Here is a 16,299-nt window from a genome sequence, read left to right on the forward strand (position 1 = left end):
ATCCCTCCCATCAGCTCACTGGGAAGTTACTTGTTTTAACTCCGGTGCTTCTGTGTTTCAGCTCTTATTTCTTAGCCTCAGCACTCAGATGGCCATCTGCCAGAGTGGTTTTGAGCCCTGTTAGTTAAGTAAGGCCTGAGGGTGGGTCTGATCAGCACCGCCAGCCACTAAGAAATGACAGTAGGGTCGAATTTCCCCAGAAGGACGCTGCTGGCACTGTGTTTTCTTCAGAGCAGCATCAGCACCATCGTTGCCCCCCCCCCCCCCCCACCCCAGCCTTGACCAGGCCCGCCCTCCCCTGGCCTCGAAGACTGTGCACTGGCAACAAGAGAGTGGCTAGAGGCCTCGCTGCCACCGTCCCTGCGGAGAGGCCAGGATGGGTGCTGCGCGGGCAGCCTCCAAGCTCAGGCTGGCATCACTGCTGTGACACTTTCCTACAGCGTCAGTGTTTAGGAAGGAGAAACTCTCTCTTTCTGCCTCGAGACTCAGAAGAAAGGAATTTCCACTTCCTTTCTGCGGTGCAGAGAGAGGCAGAGTCAGTGGGGATCTAAGTAAGTTAGGTGACTTTTTTTTTTTTTTCCATTTTGCGCCCGCCCCGCTTTCTGCTCATAAATATAAAAATTCATCTATCATCCCGAACCCACCTGCCCTCAACTGAATATGCTTATTAGTTACTCTTTCCAGCACTACACTGGAGAAGCAGAAGCCAGCAGGTGTGGGCTGGGAGGGGTGGACAGACTTCTCCAGATTCAGGAAGTTCTTCACTGCATTGACTTCAAGTTTTGTTTTTTTGTGTTTTTTTTTTTTTTTTTTAAGTTGAAAAATATGGTGTTAGCTGATAATGGGGAATGTTGACACTGACAGCACGAAACGTCAGATAATCATAAATTCATTAGTATTTGTCACTGGAGTCATCTTTTTTCTCTTTAATGAAAAGCTAGTTTACCTGCCACAATTAGGCATTGCTTAGTTTGGTACTCATAAAGACTGCATTCTCAAGATACCACCACCTTAGAAAATAAGCATGCATGGTGGGAAGACAGAAACCAGGACAGTTAAAACTCAGTCCTGGATAATCCACAAACTAGGTCCTTCACAGATAATCAAGAGTTGACTGTATTTGTCTTGTGCATTATCTTGTGCATTAGCTGCTAGAAGAAAGGGCTGTGTGTACTTCAGGAAGGCTCATAGCATCAATGACTTGAGGGAAAAGAACCCAGAAATGCAAGTCTCTAGATTCTGATAGTCTGCATGGTTCAGATACAGTGTTTTTGCTGTTGTGTTCTTTCATTTATAAGCTATCCATTTCTCCTAAAACATTTTGACAGTCTCATTAATAAGTTGCTATCTAAAACATTAACATATAAAATAATGTAGACATAAAATGTAAGCGTTAGAATGAAATTACACCAAGTAATTTCTTTCCAAATAATTTTTTTAAGATAACTACTTTAAAAATGTAGAATCTTAATACAATATTCCTTTTTACCACATTTCTGTTAATATAGTACCAGTGTTTAGAATCTACAGTATAAAATTTTATTTCATAAATGAATTGTGGGCTTCTTAACTGCTAAGGAGACCATGAATGATGTGTTACGTTGTCATGTGTCCACCTTAAATACAGTATTGCTTTACACTTGTATAGCTCTTTACAAATTCCAAATTGAAATATTTCAGTATGTTTATAAAACAGCTTCTTAAACTTAAATTTGTTAAATAACATAAAAAGTCTTTCTGTTCAGATAGGTCAGTGTTAAGTCACTGTAAGATAGTGATAGGGCTTCTTAGGGGGCATTTGGTTGAGGGGTGTCCTTATGACCCATGGAGAGTTATAGTCAGACATTGCAAGAGTTGGATGCTGTAGTACTCTTACTCCATAGAAATAATTCTTTTCCATTTAAAGATTGAGAACCTCGACCCCCGAGGCATTCAGCTGTCAGCTCTCTTCATGAGTGGCGTGGACATGGCCCTGTTTGCAAACGACGCATGTGGCCAGCCAGTACCCTGGGAACACTGCTGTCCTTGGATGTATTTTGATGGGAAGCTCTTCCAGTCCAAACTCCTCAAAGCAAGCCGGGAAAAGACCCCACTCATCGACCTCTGTGATGGTCAGGTCAGTTGCAGGAAAGCAGGCTGGGTGGGGCAGGGAGGAGGGGGTGGCCACTTCTAACCAGAATGAAATAATGCTCACTAGCTAATCTCTTGTCTTTCCTACTGAATTTGTAATGAGCCCATGCAACAAGAATTTAATTTAGATTGAGCCCAGCCCAGCGTGTAACTAAATGTCAGTTCAGTGCCCACATGAGCTGAGCCCAGGACATACACTTGGTTCTCATTATTCACAGTAATTGTACTGTATGACTTCGCCTTGAACACTGAATTAGCAAATACTGAATCTTTGCACTTAGGGGAAATACAGGGTTAGGGTCCTGCAAGCCTTCCGTTGCATCATCTTCATCAATCAGTCAATAAAACAATAACCTTGATGCATATATATTGTTAACTCACTCACATTGAACTTATGACTGGCAGCGTTATAACTTAGCTTCAACAAAGCTCATTTAACTAACACACGCATTTTCTCTGTACGGCACACCACAGCCTGGCACTTGGGAACATTAGCCAATACCCAGCACTGTGCTATTCTAACAGCAAAATCATTCACAAAAACACAGAACGTGGGGCACTAAGGAGACAGTGGCAGGACACATGTTTGCAGGAGAAAAGCTGGAACGTGAAGGCAGTGCTGTGCTTTCTTTAACCTCAGGTGGCCACTCAAGCATTATTCCACTCAGTGAATGTCTTCAGATGACTATGAAAATGCTAGGAGTATTGATTTTGAGTTTATAAATAGATTTTAGCAAGTGGCTGAGTTTGCAGATGTGGAACTCAAGAATAGTTAGGATTGAGTGTACTTTTTAAAGTTCTAATTTAAAAATAAAGTGAAGTAGGTCATCAGGTTATCTTGTCCCTTTGTATAAAAGAAGCTCACATATGCTGCAAGCTTTTTGCTTTTTAACCTTAGACTACAAAACATGTATTCTTCCACATGCCGCTTAAATTAAGCTCAGTTTAAAGAAAAATTTACAGAGTAAGCAGATTTTCAGGTTCTCTGATTAAAGATTGGTTGCTGGTATAGCGACTTAGCACATACATATTTATGTATTTATTAACAAAAGACACTCTGTTTTTTCACATTATAATTTGACATACACAAGTTGTATTGTTCACATTTGTGCAGGCTACCTCACTGGTAGCCCCATGGACAGGTCAATTGGTCTATTGTCCCTTTCTCTATTAAAGAGCTCCGTGCATCCCTTAAGAAGCATCTGCTACTCTTTGCCTCAGTTCCTTTTCTGTAAAGTGCATGTTTGACCTAAAATTAAATTGATAGGAAAGTAAATTTTAAAGATGTGAACTAGGCATCATCTACTCCCTGGTGCATGAGTGGAAGGAAGGCTGTAAGCATGACCTGTCTGGACTTGGTCATTGATTTTGAGAACCAAATTTATTTTCAGTTAATAAATTTTATTGTAAATGGTTCTTGTTTTATAAGATTAAGATTATGAAATGAAGTATCTTTTTTTTTTTTTTTTGGCATTTTTTTTTTGTGGTCAGGTTTGCATTCTGTGGCCTTCCCTGGTGGCTCAGTGGTAAAGAATCCGCCTGACAATGCAGGAGACGTGGGAGATACAGGTTCGATCTCTGGGTCAGGAAGATCCTCTGGAGAAGGAAATGGCAAGCCACTCCAGTTACTCTTGCCTGGAAAATCCCATGCACAGAGGAGCGTGGTGGGCCACAGTCCATGTGTCAGACAGGACTTAGGACTATACTACAACCACAGCAACAACATTGCATTCTGTAAAAAGTGTCACTGAGCAGATTGTGGTTGTGTTATTTATGGGTAAATAAGCACGGACAGAGGAGCCTAGCGGGCTACAGCCCATGATGTCACAAAGAGTAGGACATGACTAAGCGGTTAACACACGTGTAGGTGTAGCATAGTGGTCAGCATGTCTTATTTCTTTCCTGTTCATTCCAATTCAATTGAATTGAATTTGTGAATGAAGTTTTCACATGCCAGTCCTTGACTTCCAGGCCGAGCAAGCTGCCAAGGTAGAAAAGATGCGACAGAGCATCCTGGAAGGGCTGAACTTCTCCCGGCAGAGCCACCCACTCCCCTTCCCACCGCCAGCGGCGCTGCCTTTCTACCCCACCTCTGTGTACCCACGGCACTTCGGGCCCGTCCCCCCGGCCCAGGGCCGAGGGCGGGGCTTTGCAGGTGAGTGTGTCCACCACAGTAGGTAGAGACTTCCTAGTGTGGGGAGACAGACACACACAACATGCAGGCCTTCTCAGTGAGCTGTATCCTGCTGTGTTGAGACCTTGTAAATAATTCTCAGCCTTAGTTATGAAGTTTGCAGCAACAGCTCTTCACATTAGAAAGGGACAAACTTGATCCTGGAAGAGATTACGAATGGGAAAGGGAGTGGGAGCTATAGAAGCTATTGCAGAGATACGATTTTAAAATTGGTCAGTGTAGCCAAAAACTCTGCTGACATTTGTGGTTTAAGATTTTCTCATGTTGTGGGGTCAGCGGAACTCTCCTCCACTAAGGCTGCCTCCCAAGCCTGTGGCAGAGCCCATAGCAATAGTGTTTGGTCTCCAGAGGCTCCTCCAAGAGCAGGCAAGGTGACATTTCTGTGTTGCTGGTGAGAAGAAGGGTCAGGAGGCTCTTCCCTGGCAGCTGATGGTGTAAGAACAACTGAAGGACATGGGGGTCTCTCTGCCTGAAAGCCCACGGGTGGCTTTCCCTAAGCCCAGTTCCTCATGGCTTCTCCCATCTCTCTCCACCCGGGTCCCACAGGAGTCTGTGGCTTTGGAGGCCCCTATGGGGAAACTGTAGCGACAGGCGCTTACCGTGCCTTCCGAGTGGCGACAGCAACAGGACACTGTGGAGCCTTCTCAGGCAGTGACAGCAGCAGGACTAGCAAGTCACAGGGCGGTAATTATGCCACACCTCCTCCTAGAGCTTTTGTCCACCAGCAGCTTCCCGCTCCTTCTGGCTCTTCTTCCTCCTTGTCTGTCCTGACTCCAGCACTAAGTCCTTTCTGATAGGCCCCCACTCTGGTATTTGCCGCTGCTCATCTGCCAGCCTCTGCCTGCCCCCAGGTCTCTGCGGCAGCTTTGCTCTGACCCATCTCTGTCTTCCAGCGGGACCAGTGTGTCCACACACAGCCCTTCTGTGCACCTGCCTCCTAGTCATTGCCTCTTGTGATAGAACAGGTTGCCCATTCATTCCCAGGGATGTTTTTTTTCTTTTGTGTTCTTTAACAGCCCTCTCTCAGTAAAGAGGATTATGCTTGTATAGAAGAGTCTGAGGGCACTGTACAGTTTTTGGCATAAAAGAGTTTTTCATAGTTTGTTTCAGAGAAACATTAGTAAAGAAAAACCTAATAAAATAGTCTGGTTTAAATTTCCATTGCTTCTCTTCTCATTCATGTTAGGCTTGTGAGGGTGAGAAAAAGTCTTAACATTGAGTTTTGAAATATTATCTTGTGATTTTGCTGTACTTTGAAGCCCATGACTTGTAACTTTGTCATAAATGCCACATTTTGGGACTGCAAATCTAAACCTGTCAAGTCTGTGTTACAGGATTACTCAAATACAGTTTTGAAGAACTTTTAGGATAGGCAAGCCTTTCTTGATCAGAAATATTTTTCCAGTTGAGTTACTTGGGTTCTTACCGAAGCTACTAGAGACATCTTTTGTAACAGTAACACTCTTATGGATGAATGCTGCCCTCTCTCTGTAGCTGTAGAAGCCACTTTTCTTCCACTGGACTTGCATGCCCTCTCCTGCCTCCCCTTAGTTCTCCTGGCTCTCCAGGGTGCTTCCCTCCTGTTCCTGCGCATCACACAATGCACAGTAACGTGTGTTCTCTGCTTTACAATCAGCTTCAGCTTTTTGCAACCCTTGCCTGGAAACTCATGCTGGCCTGCAGTTGTGATAAAATACTGTTGCGGGGGTGGGGAGGAGTCCTGACTCTGAACATTGCTCTATCAGAAGTGATTTAGTCTGAAATGACAATAGGAACGTGCTTCCTAACTTCTACCAATTTGTGTCTGGAATTCAGACCTCCACTGTCCAATATAGTAGCCGCTGGCCACATGTGGCTTTCGAGCACTTGAACTGTGGCTTATCCAAACTGAGCTGTGTCCTAAGCGCACATCTAATTTTACAGACTTAACATAGAAAGAAAGAATGCAAAATATCTCAGTAGTAGTTTTTTATCTTGATTACATGTTATTTTGGGTATATTGGGTTAAATAAAATATATGTTATTAATATTTACTTCATGTGTAGCCACTTTTTTAATGTGGCTACTAGAAAATGTAAGACTTATTTGTAGGTTTTGTTGGACAGCGCTACCTGGCTGTTAATGGTCATGGCTAACACCAGGATGATGGAGAATTTATTATAATCCTTTCCATCTCCCAGAAAAGAAGATGCTTGAGGTTCTGTTTTGTTTTGTTTTTGTCAGAAATTTTGGTTATCAGTTAATTGTCTAAGCATTTTCTTAGGTAAGTTAGAAAACTTTGGAATATTCAAGCTACCAGTAATTAATAGAAGTTAGTGAATACAAAGAATATTTGTAACCCTGCCTAAGGAAATTATCATTTAATAACACAATAAAACTTAACAGGCTAGCTTTACTGATGAATTTCCGTAATGTTTGGTTAAGGTAGTAAAGTCTAAGTAATTACCCAAAGAGAAAAACATTTGAATTTGCAGATTTCTATCTTGATAATGTAGAAGGTGTGCCATATATATCCAGTACTTTACTGGATCTGTTTCTACCTAACAGCTGTACTCATTTTTAAGTCATAACTTAATTTCAGTTGTGATTTCTTCCAATAGCCAACACAGTTGTCTTACTTTCAGATATATTTTTAATGACAAATTAAAATCAAACTGTGTGCAAAGATAGTTCACATAATAAACAAGAAGTTTTTACAAAGGAAGAGAAAGGGCTTCATATGAAATAGAAACCACATTTGAAAGGAAATGCTTGCTTGTTTCTCTTTGCTATTTCTGTGATTGTCAAGAGTTTTTCATCTACTTTTGTGCAGGAATCCAACCTATACCTTCTCAGGGAGGGAAGCTAGAAATAGCTGGCACCGTGGTTGGCCACTGGGCTGGGAGCAGACGGGGCCGAGGAGGCCGTGGGCCTTTCCCCCTGCAGGTAGTTTCTGTTGGAGGACCAGCAAGAGGGTGAGTTCTGAACAATGAAAATGTATTTGTATAAATAAAACCAACCTCTTACTTGTTACTTTAATTATAAGCTTACTAGTAACATCTTTATGTCATTAAATATATTCTTAGTGGTTATGTAGGATTCCATTATATACAACATTATGTAATTATTTACACCATTGTTAAATAATTATCCAGAAATTAAAGTCTGTGCTTCCTATAGCATAGATTAGACACCTTTAAATCCATTTGATATGATTTTAAATGTTATCTTGAACAGATACAAGTCTGTTTGCTTTTGTCCTCTTTGATGTGTTTAGGCGTCCAAGAGGAGTTATTTCCACTCCAGTGATCCGAACATTTGGAAGAGGTGGAAGGTACTATGGCAGAGGCTATAAAAACCAGGGTGCGATTCAGGTAATAACACAGCCTAGTGCTGGTGCCAGCTCACTTCTGGGCGCCTGCTCTCCCCGGCAGTGTCTCGGTGCCCCTGATCAGGGAGGAGGGGCGTCAGAAGGTTTCTGTAGCTGCTGAGCTTCTAGCCCAGTAGTGGCACATGGTGGCTTTCAAATGTACCTTCCCTCAAACCCAGGCCGCTTCAGCATCGTTCGGGGTAAAGAGTGTGAGCTCATGTTTGCGTGCTGTACCTGGGAATTTAGCTGAGAATAATCCAGAAGCTGTTAATGCTATCTATATTATAAACCATTATTTAGGTAAGTCACATCTAGGATTTAAAAAGAAGTTGTGACTTTGTAAGTGCTAGAACAGTGCATCTTCTTTTCCTCCTGCACCATCTTGACTAGTTCTTCCATGAAAGGATCAGCTCATGAGAAAATAAAGTCACATGTCTGTCTTCATGAAAGAGCTAGAACTTTCTTCCTCTTTGGATACTCCATTTTAGCACCTGGATTCTGATGACTTTCCCCTTGAGAATGATGTTTTTAAAAGACCAATCAACCCTAACACTGTATCACGTTGTCTCTTATTGAATTATGGCTTTAATCAAAGTGCACAATTTTTTCTCATAGCATCCTTGTAAACATTAAGAGGAGTACACTTGTGTGACTCATTTATTAATTAATAATCCTAATTTGGAAATACTTGGCCAAGAGAAAATAAAACTTCTGCCTTGGGCAGGTGATCTTAGCATCTTGATAGCTTCTGTTTTGATGAAATACATCAAATGAGTCAAGTACAGAAACAGTCTCTTGCCTGAAAACAGGTCCAGGCAACCCCTGTTTGCCGTGCAGCATCCAGCAAGGGGGAGGTCCTCAGCTCATTCCGGCTCCCCTGTAGTCCCACCCTGACCGTCCTCAGCCTTCATCAAAATGCTCTTTTGAGCCAGAGGTACTCCCAGTCTCTCGGCAGGTTTATGAGAAGGAGGAGAACTTTCTTTCTTCTCCAGCCTGAAGCTTGTCCTGTAAAATGCCTCTGGTTTTTCATTACAGTCATCCTTGGTGGGTACAAGGGCCTTTCCTGAGCTAGTAGTGGGAAATATGTATCCTCGTATTGCTTAAGCACTTTTATTTTCATTATAAAACCTAGATACCAAAAAAACCACACACATGTATATCAAAATGTAGTTTAATGAGATATAAGGCAAATAGCCATGTAGCCATCACCCATGTGATGAATAACATTTTCCCAGCTCTTTCCAAGAGCCTCACAGGCCCAATCACAACACTAACCTCCGGCCTCCTTCTGCACAACATAACCACAACGCTGGAGTTTTGCACTTACTAATTTCTCCCTTGTCACTTTCTGGTTTTTTATCACTCATATGTGCCTTCCTAAGCACTTGTTGACCCACTCCAGTGTTATTGCCTGGAGAATCCTAGGGACGAGGGAGCCTGGTGGGCTGCCATCTATGGGGTCGCACAGAGTCAGACATGCCTGAAGTGACTTAGCAGCAGCAGCAGCAGACACTTGTTGAATTGTATTTGTTTTCTTTAGTTTGCTATGTCTTCTAAGTCTCTCTGAATCAAGAGGTTTCCCTCCCTCCCTTTTTCCTTCATTTATCAACTGAAGGACAATTCAGGCTATTTCACCTTCAGAATCCTGGCTTTTGCTGAGTGCACACTCACGGTGCTGTTCCTTGTGTGACTCTGACCTTTCTTGCCCACTAGTAGCTGGATCTGGATGCTTCATTGTACTTTGGTTTGTCCCTGTGGCAAGACTGCAGTGGAGTCATGTGCTTTCCTGTCTGCTTATCTTTTTTTATGTGTCAGAACTTCTTGGTCTATTCATATATTGCAGATTGCAAAATGAAGATACTCTCGTTCCATCATTTGTTTTTCTTTATTGGGATATTTTTATAAAGAGATGCTTCCCATCGCTTTCTATTTGGTGCCTCAGGGTTACAGCCCTTTGGGAAAGCTATATATCAACACATGGTTCTGTAGCTCAACTCACCTGTCCTTGGCCACTGGGACCCTTTGCTGTGACCTCTAGTCTTCAGTAGCTTCCTATCTGGTGTATCACCCAGCCCAGCAAACCAGTGACAGTCATTTCTCTTTGTTTCTTGGTTTCTTCAGTGAGAAACAGCATTTCAAGACCACAGTAAGAGCACTCCCTGATGGACATAAGCTGCCATAGTGTCAGTCGCTGTTCCTAGTGTTCTGTGTACATAGACACACACAGTCCTATTTCTTTATGTATATAAACACACACACAAATGATATGCTTTTTATTATGTTTTTTAAAGGTAGGATTCTGTTGAATTCACACTGATGTTTCCAGTTTAAACTGAAGACTGTGAGGCTTTTATTTAGTCTCATCTCTGTTACATCTGTATGTTCTTTCTTCTAGACCAAGTCACCATTTCTGGGCTTTTCCTATGAACAGACCTAGAGGGAAAAGGTGTACCCATACACGCTCATGTATAATGCACATGCAAACATATATACATGTAATCTGCTGTTCCCCCTCCCACCCCAATTAAATTGACTTCTAATTCAAATTCAGAATTTCAGGAATTTGACTTAAAGTTTACTATTTATGTCAGTATGTCCTTTCTTCCCTCCTGAGAATCTTGGTTCCTAAGAACCCAGAGAATGATTAAATTAGAACATCCCATAACTCATCATTTATTTCATCCCACGTTGCATACACAGTCTGTTGCTGCTGCTGCTAAGTCACTTCAGTAGTGTCCAACCCTGTGCGACCCCATGGACTGCAGCCCACCAGGTTCCTCCATCCATGGGGTTTTCCAGGCAAGAGTACTGGAGTGGGGTGCCATTGCCTTCTCCTACACAGTCTGTTAGGAATAGCTAATACTTCCATCACCAGCACAATCACAGGAAACAAAGTGTTGGTATATGCTTCCCCCATTTCCCCCCACCATTCTCACATTTTAAAAAGTAGCTATGCTACTACTGTCTGCATTGTCCAAGGTACATTATTCTTTCAGCTACATTTGTCCAGGGTCTGTAGATAACTATGTCCTGTGTCCCATACGCCTTAAGGCTGCTGGTCCATTTTGTCCCTCTGAGGCTCTTTTCTTTAGTGAGTTCCTAGGGAGGACTTAGGATAACAGTATTTAATTTGGAAGTAGTTTATTTTCTCAATAATTAGAAATATTGGTTCACATCTTCTCAAGAGACTTTTACACATGTTATATGATTTCCTTCTGTCATAAAGCTTTGCTTTATGACTAATAAAGACTAATAATAATTGAATTATCTTTCCCTTTGAAGTTTTGACCTAAATGCCTAAGTTGTTTTCTGCCCCCCTTCCCCTCACAACCCTTGTTTTCATTTTTTTGCTCAAGTTTAGTGACATGCCCTGCTGCTGGTCTTTCTTGGGTCATTGCACTCAGTATGCAATACTTTCTTTCCAAGCGCAATTTCAAATTTTATGTCAGAAAATTTTGTTGAATTACTTCTTTTTCATTTCAGTTCTTTTGCTTTGGTTTCTTTTCATCTCTGGTGCTCTGTCTTCAGTGTTTGGCATACTCTGGATTCCTTTTTGTCTCAAGATGTGACTCATATGCTATGCAGTTCACCTGTTTAAAGTGTACAATTCAGTGTATTCTCAAGGTCATAGAGCAATCACCCCTAATTCCAGAACACTTATCACCCCGAAAGAAACCCTTCACTCATGAGCAGTCACACCCTACCCTCAGACTCTGATGATCTGCTTTCTGTCTGGACTTGCCCTCTGTACATACCATGTAAATGCACCTGTTGTACCCCAAACTGGGGCTTCATTCTCTATTATTGCTGAGTGATGCCCCACTGTCTAGATAATACTACATTTTGTTTACTTGTTCATCAGTTGATGAATGTTTAGATTATTTCCACTTTTTTGCTATCATGAATAATGTTGCTGTGAACACATATATACAGGTTTTGTTTTCTTCCCCCCAAGTTTTAATGAGATATAGTTGACAATATTATATCAGTTTAATTTATACATCATAATGATTTGATACTTGTATTTACAAAATGATCACCAGAGTAAGTCTAGTTAACATCCATCACTGCACATAATTACAGATTCCGTTTTCTTGTGATGGGAATATATCTTTTAAGATATTCTCTCTTAGCAACTTTTAAATATATAATAGAGCACTGTTAATTGTAGTCTTAATGTGCAAGTTTTTGTGTGGACACATTTTCATTTCTCTTGAGTGTATATGTAAAAGTGAATTTCTGGGTCATACGGTAACTCTATGTTTAAGCATTTGAGGAGCCACAAAATTTCCAAAGTGACTGCATTTTCCATTCCTGTTTGCAATGTATGAAGATTCCAATACTATACATTCATGGCAACACTTGCTACTCTCTGTTATGGAGTTTATCTGTCCTCGTAGGTGTAAAATGGGATCTCATTGTGAGTTTGATCCGCATTTCCCTTTGTCTCTGATTTTAAAATTGTTCTTCTTTAGCCTTCAGGTATTATATGATGTTTATTTAGTGGTGTTTCTTCTAGTTTAGTGGTTTTTTCTGGAATTATTTTTTCTTTTATTTTTAATTCTTCCCTAAGGTTTTCACCTCACTTGATGGCTTTTCCTGGTTTAATATGTGTTCCTCTTCATCCTGTCCTGTCATAGCCTGTTTTAAAATCAGAGGAAGAAGTCTTAATCATTTACTGGTGTGCCATCCTGACATATTTCATTGTCCTTGGGGATGCTGTTCCATCTTTTATTGGTATAATGTGTGAATTCACCGTGGTACTTCCTGTTGCTCATTTTTAAGTGAAAGTAGTATTCTTGCCCCTTGAGAAGGACAGATGGTAGCTGGCACCTTGTTTGCTGAGTCGCTGGCCTTCCTGTCTCTGTTCTTGCCGTCCTGATGGGGCAGTTCTGAGAGGCTGCGTCCGTGGGACAAGAGGCAGTGCCGCCCCGTGCTCAGGGTGCTTATAGTGGTGGGCGAACCTTGCAGTGGTCTGGGCTCATGGGAAGAATTTGCTGTAGAGAGAGGGAGTGTCTGTTTCCAAACAGCTGCAGGCTGGCTTTCCTTCTTGGTCTTCCTGCATCCTTCATAGGTTCCCTATTAAGCAGGCCCCTCAAAGCATTTCCTGTAGCAGGCATCTGTGAGGGAACTGCTTCATCACCACTGGCATTACTGCACCAAGTATGTGTTTAGTCTGGGAAGTGGACTTTTCCTTAAGAGAGTGAGGGCTTTGAGATTTGAAAGCATGTACTTGAAATCTTCAGTATTATCTTTCTTCCCTTTTGGCCCTCCTGTATTTTTATATTAATTACTTTCCTCAAGGTTCCTAGAGAATGACAGAAGTATTGACTTCTAGAAAAGTTTACATGAGTATTTTTGAACTGCAGGATTCAAAACTAAAATGAGAAGACACTGTGTGAAAATGAGCCCCGATGGGAAACATGATAACCCCTGGTGTACAGGAGGGTGTCTCTAAAAGCCAGGGTGATAGGTACCTCCAGTTCTACTCTGTATATGGACTGCAGAGTGGACAGAGTATATAACAGAATGAATAGAGCAGATACAGAGTGTATAATATAGACTGTGTATGTATTATAGAGTGTATATGTATTATAGAGTGTATATGGGCTATGAAGTTGACCTTGGACAACATGCAGTCAAAAATCCACATATAACTTTATAGTCAGCCTTCAGTCCACAGTCCACATTCGCAGATTCATTTAGTGCTGTAGTATGTATTGATTGAAAAAAATCCATATAATGGTGGACTTGGGCAGTTCAAATCCATGTTGATCAAGGGTCAGCTGTATAGAGAATATAAAGAGTATATAATAGAGTGCATAGGGTATATTATAGTGTATAACATGCATAGGGTAGAGAGTACGTACAGTGAGGGACACAGCCACACATTCACTGCATTCTATTCTTGAATCTGCAGTGAGTCACCAGGCCTCAGTTGGTGTCTCCTTTCTACCGCTGTTTATCAAACACTGCCTTATTGCTTGCTGTCTTTCATTGTTAACAGGGCAAGCCTCCTTATGCTGCTTCAGCAGAAGAAGTGGCCAAAGAACTGAAGTCGAGATCCGGGGAATCTAAATCCTCCGCCATGTCTTCAGACGGGTCCCTGGCTGAAAATGGAGCGGTGGCTGAGGAGAAGCCGGCTCCCCAGATGAACGGGAGCGCGGGCGACACCAGGGCCCCCGGCCACTCGGAAAGTGCCTTGAACAATGACTCTAAGACGTGCAATACGAATCCTCACTTAAATGCACTAAGTACAGACAGTGCTTGCCGCAGGGCTGATGCTCTGGAGGCAGCTGTCTTAAAGAAAGAAGAGTAAACTTATTTTTTATAGAGGGTGAAGGATGCTGGAAGGGTAAGGATTTAGGAATATCTGGAGAGAAAGAGAGCCTACAGTTATGTACATTTTTTCCTTTCCGTAAGAGAAAAATGAGGACTTTGGAAATTCGGATCCCTCTTTGATATCAGAGATTTAAACAACACATTTTTAGTTTTAACCAGTTGTAGTCAAAATGCTACAATAAAACAAAAAGAGAGAAAGAAAATGAAGAGCATTTGACTCCCACACTTAAAATGAAGTACACACAAAGTTTAAACTGGTTAATGACAAAAGCCTATAGTTGTGTTTCTTGAACTATAAAGAAAACAAATTTTGGCAGTCTTTAAGTATATATAGCTTAAAATATCATTTTTAGCATTTGGCACCATATGTATGCCATTATCTTTGATTTTGCATTACTGTTCACAAGAAAGCTTTGTCTAAGGCTTTGATTTTATGATTATGAAAGAAATAAGGCACAACCACAGTTTTTCTTTCTTACTTAAAATTCATCACTGTTGATGTGGTTCTTTTGTGTTAAGAAAAAAAGTGCAACTATCAAAACAAAAAATTATAGAGTAATATTGCCGTTCTGCTGATTTTAAATATACAGTACATCATACATACTTTACAAGCAAGTTAAATGGAGATAAAGTTGAAATCATAGAAGATGCAAATGACCTTTCAAAATCAACACAATGTGTTCTGAAACTTTTCGTGACTTAATACCATGCATCTGTGATCAATGAACTATGTGGTTTTGAATCGGATGTAGACCATTAGTGCTACTTACTTGAGCTAAACTTCTGCATGGTTCATAATTTTTAAAGTGTGTAGTTAATATTATGCATGTTATTGTCCTTTCTTCCATTCTTACCAGTATGTGCCCATTTGCAAAACAAAAATGCTAATAATCAGTAATAGTCCTATAAAAGATGTTAACTCTGTTTAGTCATTGACTGATCTTGCTCTAACCTTAAAATTTTGTGATTATTGACCTCTGTTGCATTTATTCTAAAACCCCCCAAATTATCTAGCTGTTTCAAATATCAACATTACCCTGGTGTATTCACTGCTGTATGCATTATTGTTCTTTGTTGCTGTTTTATGCCTTCATATTAGCAAAATATGAAATTCTGTGAAAAACAAAAAAAAATCCCTTTGATCTTTAAAAGAAAAAACAAAAAAAAAACAACCCCCCCTTCTGTAGCAGGAAACAAATTGCTTGTTCTTGAGAACTTTCCCATCAAGAATTTAGTAGAAGCAGGTATACTTATATCATTTTGATGTTTTTGTTAATGTTTCCAAACAATGTACTTTGAAATCAGAATCACTTCTTATTCGTTTTCATATAATTCTCCTGATGCTCTTCATCACACATTAGTGATCAGAAATGAGATGTAATTCCCCAATCCCTGCCCGCAAGACCTGAGTAGGATCTTACTGTAAGTTGAAGGGAGTTTTGCCCTAACTCATGGATTGTGCAAGAATGAACTGCTGTTGGGTTTGACTGATTGTAGATGGGTTGTGGTGTGGTGTATCTGAAGGCTATTGAATGCAACTTACAATGCTTAATAAAAATCTTTATTCTTTTAGTATAAAAATGGTGTGGCTTTAAATTCTTTGTAAGAACGTCCATTTTACTGAGGTTTAATGCCAAATGAAACGACTAATAAAGAGCCTAGTCAAATAACCAAAATTTAGAAGTATTTTGCCCATTGCAAGTAATTCCGTTTCTTGCTCTAAAGGAACATGTGTTGTTGAAGTGCAAGTTATGTTGATGCTGATGTCTGAATGTCATAATTACAAAAAAGACACTTTGATAGAGCAGGCCTAGAAATAGAAATTTAATTTTTTTTAAAAAAAGCCCAAGGAAGAAATACATTTGATCTTGATTAAACCACTTTTAAAAAAGCCAAATCCATAGTGTATTTGTTTAGTTTTTACTTAGTGCACTTTTTTGTTCTAGCACATTACATTTAGCTGTTTACATCTAGCACATTTTTTGTTCTACCACATTACATTTAGCTGTCATGTCGCCTTAGGCTCTTCATTGTGACAGGGTCTCAGACTTTGTTTTTGATGACCTTGTGACAGCCTTGAGGAGTAGCAAGATATTTTGCCAAATGTACCTTAACTGTTATTTGTCTGATTTTTTTTTCATGAATGGACCGGAGTTAGGCTATGTAAAATTAGCGTTCCTTATTACCGTTGATGGTGACCTTAATAATCAACTGACTGAGTTAGTGTTGTCAGGTCTCCTCACTGTAAAGCTGACCAACCCTATCTCCTTTCCACGGGTTTCCC

General features: G+C 40.7%; 1 protein-coding gene across 1 annotated transcript in view; it reads left to right on the plus strand.

Moving 5' to 3' along the window:
* The window catches only part of FAM120A (family with sequence similarity 120A), a 122,381-nt gene extending 106,785 nt beyond the window's left edge, over positions 1-15,596 (plus strand). The window contains exons 13-18 of the mRNA XM_043453807.1: positions 1,907-2,116; positions 4,102-4,285; positions 4,871-5,008; positions 7,137-7,278; positions 7,581-7,677; positions 13,681-15,596. Coding sequence (XP_043309742.1) covers positions 1,907-2,116; positions 4,102-4,285; positions 4,871-5,008; positions 7,137-7,278; positions 7,581-7,677; positions 13,681-13,992 — 1,083 coding nt within the window. The 3' untranslated portion in view covers positions 13,993-15,596. The remainder of the gene's footprint in view (positions 1-1,906; positions 2,117-4,101; positions 4,286-4,870; positions 5,009-7,136; positions 7,279-7,580; positions 7,678-13,680) is intronic.
* Positions 15,597-16,299: the final 703 nt, after the last annotated feature.

Source organism: Cervus canadensis, chromosome 30 (genome assembly GCF_019320065.1).
Source record: "Cervus canadensis isolate Bull #8, Minnesota chromosome 30, ASM1932006v1, whole genome shotgun sequence".
In the NCBI taxonomy this organism is placed as follows: domain Eukaryota; kingdom Metazoa; phylum Chordata; class Mammalia; order Artiodactyla; family Cervidae; genus Cervus; species Cervus canadensis.